This window comes from Panulirus ornatus, chromosome 40 (assembly GCF_036320965.1).
Source record: "Panulirus ornatus isolate Po-2019 chromosome 40, ASM3632096v1, whole genome shotgun sequence".
Lineage (NCBI taxonomy): Eukaryota > Metazoa > Arthropoda > Malacostraca > Decapoda > Palinuridae > Panulirus > Panulirus ornatus.
Genome location: NC_092263.1, coordinates 15,363,255 through 15,373,823, shown reverse-complemented (window position 1 = coordinate 15,373,823; position 10,569 = coordinate 15,363,255). Strand labels below are relative to the sequence as shown.

At 45.5% G+C, this 10,569-nt stretch overlaps 1 protein-coding gene across 1 annotated transcript; it reads right to left on the bottom strand.

The window, feature by feature from the left end:
* Positions 1–2,687: 2,687 nt before the first annotated feature.
* LOC139761460 (uncharacterized) lies at positions 2,688–7,336 on the bottom strand. The gene is made up of 2 exons (XM_071685688.1): positions 7,308–7,336; positions 2,688–6,899 (listed from the first exon to the last, which is right to left on the bottom strand). The coding sequence occupies exons 1-2, from the start codon at positions 7,308–7,310 to the stop codon at positions 2,871–2,873; spliced, it is 4,032 nt and encodes a 1,343-aa protein (XP_071541789.1). The 5' UTR covers positions 7,311–7,336; the 3' UTR covers positions 2,688–2,870.
* Between the last annotated feature and the right edge of the window lie 3,233 nt (positions 7,337–10,569).

The window sequence follows — 10,569 nt, the reverse complement described above, 5'->3', positions numbered from 1 at the left end:
ATGTCACTTACTTGTGATCTTGGAAGATCTTCTCTCTCTCTCTGGTTTTGCCTGTCGAGACAGAAAGCTCGGTACAGCTTCGAAACAGGCGTGTTTTAGGATTTGAACGTCTCCACAGCTTCGGGCTGACGTCTTCCGACAAACCTCTGATCAAGGGAAAGTGCAACGTAGGAATAACTGGTGTGTTAGTGCCATAACTAGTTGACGGTATTGACGATGCATAGACGAGGCGTTCGATACGTTGTGGTTAGCGTCTATGCTTCTGAGATCATTGGGTCCGAATTCTGTTCTCAGACTCCAACAACCAGGCCACACAACCCTCCCAGCTCCTCACTCTTTCCTTTAGGGAACACCAATCAAGTATGAAAAAATGGTGTATGTGTGAGTGTGTGTGTGTGCGCGCGCGCCCGCCCGTGTGTTTTATCTGGATATTTGCCAACCTTTTTTTTTCGCCACTCTTACTTCCTCCTTTCGTTGTCATTTCTCTTCCTTTCTTTTCCACTCCTCTCCCTTTGTTCCAATTTTCCACGACACTGACTGCTTTCTCTGCGTCCTGCCAAACTTTTTTCTAATGACAGCAGATGAAACAGGCCTGCACAAGTCTTACTCTAGACCATCTCGGTTGAAAGGAAAATATAAGACGAAGAAAAAAGTATGGACAGATAACTTGACAACTCCTTCAGTGTTTTCGAAATTATTTTTCCCCGTAAATACTTTACCTGGGGCCTTTGCCGTTCTTCCTCCACAGGTTGGTTGTTATATATGGGTATTCCAACACAATCTATATGTTTTAGACGGATATAGCCCCATAACCTGATCCCTATAGACAGGTATAGGATCACAAACCATCCGTTATAGACAGGTGAAGCAACATACATTGGCCACTACAGACAGTTGACAGATCAATGTCTGATCGTTCCGTCTTTGGACGTCACCCAGTCTACAAAGTTTCTGTGCTTTAGCCTGACAGATGGAAGGCTACGTTCACAGGAGATTCCTTCATTACCAGCATACATACTTACACTACCAGAGGTTAACTGGTTCAGAGCTGTCTGTTAGAAACCTTTCCCAATAAAGTTCGAGCCTTATCATACAACTTAGAGGCAGGAAGCATCAACATGACCCAGATTTTTAGAACTGGAAATGCACGCGGAAAAAACTGTGAGGAAAACTGGCTCCGTCATGTTCGGTGAGGGTACGCGGGGTCAGCATATAGATGGTTTACTCGTAGAATTACTTTCTCAAAGGTCTCTGGTCGGAAGAGGGCGAAACCGGTTTGTTACGACTCGCGGTGAGACAGCGGGCAAGTGGACCCAAACTTCAGCTCTACAATTTCTCGTGGAATATTCACAGATCAGGAAGAGGTCTCTATGTCACTTATGATTTTATCATTTTCTTTCAATCATTATTTGGAAAACTGCATACTGTAAGTTGCACTCGAGTCTAATGGCGAGACATTGTCACGAGACGGATCTTGCAACAGACAACAATGACATGACGAGGTAGCGTACCATGGAACCAAGTCACTCCTGACCCCAGACACGCACCACCATGCCTTTGTCTTCTCCCAATCCCTGCTGCACATTCACTTCATTCTCCAGGGAGACTCTAGAATGTGGAATAAAATTGTTCAATTCTCAGGGCGTGTCCTCGGGGACCAGGGTGTGCCAAGGTTTGATGAAATTGATTCAAGGACAGGGAAATATTTCTGGTAGTTCTTTGATTGAGGAAATATATCGAAACTCGAGGAGGAAACATTAAATGAAGGGAAAAACAATTAGGTACATGATATCAGGCCTGGTACGTGTTTGTGCGTTTCTATGTATGTGTCTATGTGTCTTATAGGGAGAAAGATACACCTCGGCCTTTGCATGGTTCACGTGTGTTTATGTGTTTCTGTGTGAATCTGTGTTTGTGTTTTCACTTCGAGTGTAGTATTTTGTGCGTAGAAGGAAAATCTAGAGCCATAGAAAAGCTGAACACATTACGGGGGAAAATTAGAAATCTATAAATGAATCTTTTAGGAAAAACAATTAGAGATCGAAACATCAAGGAAATGTTCCTGAAGCTTCAGATATGAAAGTATATTTCATCAGAGAATGGAGAAGTGTAACGTGATGTGATCCATAAGAAATTCACAAGGAAAGTTAAAACAATGTTTTTGTTGAGAAACTGAAGCGAAGAGGAAAGATCATATATATATATATATATACATATATATATATATATATATATATATATATATATATATATATATATATATATATATATATATATATATATATATATATATATATATATATATATATATAAAGACAGAACAATGAAAATCATATTTAGGTGTAAAATTATTTGTAAAGAAGTTAAAATGCATTCAGTTATAGTTTTCTTTTTTAACTTTTGTTTAAAGTTTTGACGTTCAGCGGGAAGTTATGGTCAGAGGCTTCAAAAGTATGGCAAAATATGTGTATTTCTAGTCATTACCATATGTTATTCTAGCTCAAACTCATCAAGAACATCATGTAACATGGAACAGATCTTTTGAACTGCAATGCTTTTTCCTTCTTTCCTGATATCAATGTTAAACTTTCAGGAAGTTCGTTATCATCAAAGATATCTAGCAAGAGTCATATAGATACTTTATGCAGAGGAGGGTAATTCTCTGAGGAAGAAGCCGAATGTGTAAAATAAACTTTATTCTAACAAAAGGAATTCTTATCCTTAACATACAAAAATAAAATATTCACACAATGTTATCTTAACTATTCACACAATATTATCTTAACTATTCATCGTTATCGTTTATATCATTCTGTAAGAATAGGTTCGATTTATAGCTCACACACACACACACATACACATACACACAGTTATTGGTATCCTCTGTTGGCTGCTGTAGTAGTTCTTCCTGGTGCCACATTCTGGCCACCGACTCCACCTCCACTCCCAGAGTGGCGGGGGGAGCCTCCGTGTCCAGATTGTCCGGCACTATAGTTAACCCTCGATGGTCCTAGGTTGATGCTAACTGTGGCTGTGGCTCCAGGTTGACCAGCGGAGGAACTGTACAGTCCGCCGACAGCCGCCGCGCCATGAGCGGGCTGGATGCTACCGGAACTTGTGGAACCGCCGCCACTACCGCTGGTTCTACCAGCGAGGAAGATTCCACTCCCTCCGCCAGCGTTTGCCGGCCCGGCGATACCACCACGTCCTGAGCCTCCTCCTGCGGGGCCAGAATATCCCCCTCCGCGGCTAGTGATGATCTCAGAGCTACCCGAGTGGCCTCCGTTTAAGAAGATGTTTGAGACGCCGCCACCACCTCCTCCTGCGTGACCCTTGGCTGCGGAAGCTCCGACGCCAAATCCACCGCCCAATTCCGCGCTACTTCCTCCTCTGGAGAAACCACCCCCGGGAGCGCTGTATCCAGTTCCTACAGCTCCAGCACTTCCACCGATACCGAACCCGCTACCTACAGCTCCCACGAATCCACTTCCAGGACCTCCGTGTACGCTTCCAGCGGCGCTTCCAGGTGCGCCTCCAGCGGGAACGCTATATCCAGGGTCAATACTTGCAGCCCCTGGACCACCCCCGAATCCACTGTGTCCAGCTCCAGGAGCACGATGTATAACTGCAGGAGCACCTGGTCCACCACCAGGGGCGCCTACAGGGGCGCCTCCAGGGGCGCCTCCAGCAGGAACGCTATATCCAATGCCAACAGCTACAGCATTTTCAGAGCTCCCGAATCCACCTCCAGGCCCACCGAATCCACCTCCGCCTCTAGCACCTCCAGGGGCGCCTCCAGCAGGGCCGCTATATCCAGAGCCAACAGCTACAGGACCTCCAGCACCGCCGAATCCACCTCCAGGACCACCGGTCTTCCCTCCAGCACCACCCGGTCCACCGACAGGGCCTCTGTGTCCACCTACAGCACCTCTGTGGCCGCCTACAGCGCCACCAGGCGCACCTCCAGCAGGAGCGCTATATCCAGGGCCAGGAACTACGGGACCACCGTGTCCACCCCCTGGACCACCGTGTACAACTGTAGGACCACCGTGTCCACCTCCTGGACCACCGTGTACAACTGTAGGACCACCGTGTCCACCTCCTGGACCACCGTGTACAACTGCAGGACCACCGTGTCCACCTCCTGGACCACCGTGTACAACTGCAGGACCGCCGTGTCCACCTCCGGGACCACCGTGTACAACTGCAGGACCACCGTGACCACCTACGGGACCACCGTGTACAACTGCAGGACCACCGTGTCCACCTCCGGGACCACCGTGTACAACTGCAGGACCACCGTGTCCACCTACGGGACCACCGTGTACAACTGCAGGACCACCGTGTCCACCTCCGGGGCCACCGTGTACAACTGTAGGACCACTGTATCCACCTCCACTGCTCCTGTGTCCACCTCCACTGCTCCTGTGTCCACCTGCGTTGCCCCTGTGTCCACCTCCGCTGCTCCTGTGTCCACCTCCAGCAGGACCACTATATCCAGTGCCAACAGCTACAGGACCTGCACCAACAGCAGCGCCACCCCCGAGTCCACCTCCATGACCACCTACTCTACCACCTCGAGCACCTCCACCTCCAGAAGCACCGTGGATAACCACAGGTCCACCATGTCCACTTACGACGCCTCCAGGGCCGCCTCCTGCAGCAGGGGCGCTGTATCCAGCACCGGCGGTTACAGCACCTCCTTGATTACCACCAAAACCTGCGGCTTGGCTTCCTCCAAAACTGGCTGCAGCACCTCCAGCATGGCCTCCAAAGCCTGGGGCATGACCTCCTCCTCCCGATAAACTACCGACACGACCACTGTAGCCAACGCTATCACCTCCAGCTCTACCAGATTTGAAGATAGAATCATTTTCCCCACTGCCTCCAGAGAAGCTTGGTCCCACTGGTCCACCTCCTGCTCCTGCTCCTCCTCCTGCTCCTCCTCCATGTATGACTTCAGCGGATCCACGATATACCTGGGCAGGAGCACCAGCACCAGCAAATGCGCCCACGATAGGACCAACGGATCCTCCTCCACGGATAACCTCTGCAGATCCTCGTTGTAATTTGTTGGTGGCTACAATCCCAGCATGTCCACTTCCAGAGGGTGGCCTATATACGTTCCCACGAGGTCCTCCTCCAAGACTGACTTCAGCAGATCCACCGTGTCCTCTGATGATGGATGCAGCGCCACCAAGCCCAGCAGGTCCACTCTGTACCACTTCAACAGATCCACTATGCCCGACTCCAGGACGTGGTCCATATACATCTCCGCCAGCAGGAGATCCTCCTCCTTGTATGACTTCACCAGATCCACGATGTGCTGTTTTGAAGATTGACCCACCAGCAAATCCGCCCCTGTTGGCTCCTGCTCTTCCTCCTCCTCCCGCTCCTACTCCTCCTCCAAAACCAATCTCAGCAGATCCACCATGTACTCTATTGACGGCTGCAGCGCCACCAGTCCCATATCCGAAGGAACCAGAAGCACCGCTAGTTATGACTTCAGCGGATCCGCCATGTGTTGTTTTGAAGACTGAACCACCAGCAAAGCCGGCCGAAGCAGGACCCAGGGCTGCTCCTCCTCCTCGTAGTAATTCAGCAGATCCACGATGCCCGACTCCAGAGGGTGGTCCATAAATGTCACCACCAGGCCTTCCTCCTTGCACAACATTACCAGGTCCGCCGAGTGCAGGACCAACAGTTCCTGGTCCGATAGGGCCGAGGTGTCCTCCATGAATGACTTCAGCTGATCCATGAACCTTAGTGACGGCTGCAGGAGTAGCATATCCAACTCCTGGTTGGGCAACAGGTCCTCTTCCGTGTGCTACTGCAGGAGAGCCACTAAGTGCATTATTAATGGCTGCTGCAGCACCTGACCCAATCCCGGCTGGTCCTCCATATATGTTTCCGGCAGGTCCTCCACCACGTAAGACCTCAGCAGATCCACTAAGCACTTGATGAATGGCTGCAGCATCAGTAGGCCCAACGCCAACGGAACCAGCAGGACCTGCTCCGTGTATCACTTCAGCAGATCCACGGACATTCTGGACGGCAGCAGCGCCACCATAAGCACCACCACCAAACCCAGCAGGAGAGGAACCAGCAGGTCCTACACCAAGTGCGACTTCAGCAGATCCACCTTGTGATGTTTTGAAGATCGAACCGCCATTAAACCCTCCCCTAGTTGGACCAAGGGGTACTCCTCCATGAGGAACTTCAGCAGATCCACCACGTATGTTGGCGGTGGCTGCAACCCCACCATGCCCGGCTCCAGACGGTGGCCCATAGATGTTTCCAGGAGGTCCTCCTCCACGAGGGACTCCAGGAGGTCCGCTATGTACTGCATTGATGGCTGCAGCGCCGCCAGGCCTAGGTCCAAAGGGACCAGCAGATCCGCCGTGTACGATTTCGGCAGACCCACCATGTCCTGTTTTGAAGACTGAACTACTAGCAAACCTGCCCGTGCTAGGACCAGCCACTGCTCTCGCTTGAGATACTATTTCAGCAGATCCACGAGCATTAGCGGCAGCTCCGGCAAATCCAACTCCACCAGGACCAGAGAAGCCACCAGATCTTACTGCATGTACCTCAGCAGATCCACCATAAGCTTTGGTGCTACTCACTGCACCACCAGGAGCCCTTGTGGGAAAACCAGCAGGTGCTCTTCCCCTGTGTATGGGTCCGGTAGGGATGGGTCCTCCTGTGTGTTTCGTTCCCGAGCTGTGAGGTGGGCCCCCATGTCCAGTGTGCTGCCTGCCGTTGTAGGAGGAAGCGAAACTTCTCTTGGTTGGGGCATCAGATGACTCCTCCAGACTACTCTTGTGAGATCCAGCTTCGATATCTGCTAGGCTGCAACCGACCAGGAGCACTACTCCCAGCGTGATGAAGAGGATTTTCTGAAAACAAACAAAAAAAAAAGATAGGGGGTAAAGAATTGAAGAGGCTAACTGAAATATATCGAAAAAAGATCAAGAATTTAAGAGGCTAATTGAGATATGTGTATATAAAAAGTACGGAAATTACGGGGCTAATTGAAATATAGATATAAAAAATTACAGCATATACGGGGCTAATTGTAATATATATTATTGTACTCTACACCTCTCATGGACAAATCAGTATATCTATCTCTAATGTGGGAAGGCCTGATGAGTTTGAACATTGTAAATCTACATCCGAACATGCTCTTTAACATCAGAACTAGGAAGTGTGATTTATAGATGAACGAGACTCTTCCAAACACTCTAAGTTTCATGTTATATCCAAGGAGGAGGCTTTAAGGAAGGGTGGGGACCCGTCCTTACCATGGTGGTGCAGTGAGCGGACTCGCTGACAGCACTTGGCAGAGTCAGCTTTTATAGCCAGAATCTCCTGGCTCGCGACATGAAGTTCTGACTGATGTCAAGTGGGAAAAATTCCTTCGACAGGAATATATCGCCACACTCTGCTTCATTTTTTTAAGTACATATTTACCACACGAGATGCGTCTTCTAATCGCAATTATTCTAATGTCTATGTGAGTGCGTCTGTACATTTGTTAGAAAAGACAGTATTACTCTACTTTGACCATCATTAGTCAACTTACCCTTGGAGTTCATCTGTCACTGATTGTTTGGGGTTTTTTTTATTACAAATCTTTTCACCTGTTGAGAATTGCAAGCAAATGCCACCTGAACCAGTTCTTTCTCCCTCACACCTTCAGGTAACTTCAGTGATGATAAGGTAAGGAAAGTATGGATGTCACATATTACTCAATAAGATAACAGAGGACGAGAGTTGGGAAGGAAAGGGAATCCAAGACTTTTTATGAAAAAAATAATGTCTAATGTTTCCTAAGAATAATTGTTGGTAAAATACGTATTTCAGAAATATGTCATTTTTGGATTTGAAAGGTCAATGAACAAGGTTCAGCAAGATATCATTATATATATATATATATATATATATATATATATATATATATATATATATATATATATATATATATATATATATATATATATATATATATATATATATATATATATATATATATATATATATATATATATATATATATATATATATATATATCAAGCAATGTACCAACTCACCATAACCTTGTGTACGCCACTATACTACTTTGTTCTCATCTATAAACAGATCACTCGTCTGAATCAGTATAGTCTTGGATTCCATAGCCAATACCATATGATCGTGGCTGCCATAACGGAAGCCATCACAGCCAGGACTGGATTGCTACGGCCTGAGTCACCTTATCCTAGAATGCTGGAGAGAAAGAGAATGGGTTACGTATATACCCATAACTAAACCTTACGCCATACGAACCTTGGGCGCGTGATGACACCCACATACACCTTTAAAACACAGAGGGATGTTCATGATACGACAACAGAGGGAATGTTATCATATGACAATAAATGTTGTTCATCTCCAATGTCACTGACATCTGTTGATGGTGTTCAACATGTCAGTGAAACATCGATCAAAGGAAACCAGATGACAGATGTATAGCAGGAAAACATATCAGTTTAGCACAGAACTAGTGTCTTAAGAAAGGAAATAGAAAGTAATGAGAATAGGGAGATTTTAATGAGGTTTTCGGACTTTTATGTTGCTTGGAAGGTAATATTCTATTAATGATAATTACCTTAAATCAATTACAAGCTTTGAACTTATCTGGAAAAGAAGAATCGCTCGATCTGATTTCATCAATATTTTTATTGTATTTGATTTCATTATCAAGTTCCCAGGTTTCTATGTTAATGACTGGTTATTCAGAAAAAGTTTGGTACTCAGGAAAACTGAGGTGTTTATTTAGAATTTAAATCTTGTTCTGTCGTTCATTTTGCAGCGATTTTGTCAATTCTGGCTTAGAATCTTCATCTTCGTGATGCATCATTTCTATGGAGAGAGAGAGAGAGAGAGAGAGAGAGAGAGAGAGAGAGAGAGAGAGAGAGAGAGAGAGAGAGAGAGAGAGAGAGAGAGAGAGAGAGAGAGAGAGAGAGAGAGAGAGAGAGAGAGAGAGAGAGAGAGAGAGAGAGAGAGAGAGAGAGAGAGAGAGATTACTGCAAAATGTATGTGAAGATGTGAACACTTATTTCCCAGACAGATACTGAAATATATGACGAGTGGACTTCAGAACCAGCCAGGTCGCGTCGTGAAGCGGTGTTATTAAGCACGCATTTATCTTTGGTAAAGATTAAACTGAGAATTGTTGTTAGATGTACAATGAACTACATAAAACGTTGGCCAGCACCATATTGAGAACAGGCTCAGGATGAATACGTTCTTCCTAGACTTGCATCACTACTGGTGATATGGATACAAAACCTGGGAGTGACTCCTTTCCTAAGTGGAGTGAGTGAAAGTATTTTATGACTCACAAGAGTTATAACAAAAGGAAAGAACAATATACGAACAGAACATCACAATCAGATATAACTTATAATTTGCGTTATTCTAATACTGAAGTTCAATGATTCTATATTGTTTGTTCAACAGAGTTAGAGATGGTCTAAGTACTTTGTATGCACTGATGCACAGCACAGATCTTGATCTTTATAACTGTTCGACGAAGGAAGAACAAGATCAACTTACACATTTATGAATGTGACTGATAGAGATGAGGGTATGGATGTATATATGTCTGTCCATGTTGATGTTGATAAATATGCAACTTTGATCAGTTTCAATGTATAAATAAATGCCTTTCGAGGAAGTGAGTGAGGAAGTGAGTGAGGTAGTCGTACAGTTTTTCGTTCTTATCTTTCATTTTTTGTTTTTGTTTTTTGACACTTGAGGAGAAGTGAAAGTGTTGTGTTTTTTTATCAGCAAATTTGAGTGTACGTATGAGTGTACCCTCGTGTGTGAGTGTGTGTGTGTGTGTGTATGTGTGTGTGTGTACATCATTCTTCTCCATCCTCCTGCCTAACACTTCTGCTTTTCAAATATATTGAGGGAATGAAGTACGAAAATGAATTAACACAATTTTGGAAATGTTTACTCTGTGGATGTGATCAGGTGAGACTATACAGATCCCATGGTCAAGTTACATAGACAGAAATAATGTTCTTTGTGAGACGATTTAGAAATGTCCAAACCATTCAGAAACGGCGCTCTTTAGCGCATGCGCGCGCGTGCACACACACACACACACACACACACACACACACACACACACACACACACACACACCCATTAGTACAAATGACCATGATTATTAGATTTTCCTTACGATATGTATTTAGAATCAAATATCAGTTTGATTCTCAGCATTACTGGGCATATCTAAAGTCAGATGATGTTAAGGTACATAAATTTTCCGAACTTTTGAGGAACATTAGAAAGAAGTATAGATTTTATTTTTCGAGGTGGGGGGGGGGGGGGGTGGCGAGGAACGTTGTTTTGCATATCCAAGGTTGATTTACGAGAAGAGTATCATTTCGGGACATAAATGGGCTTCATGAACAAATCAGGTAGACTGCATTTGGTCCTTTATCTCAAAACCATAAAATGTCATCACACTTCAGAATCAGTGTACTACATCAGTCCGTCTCTCTATTT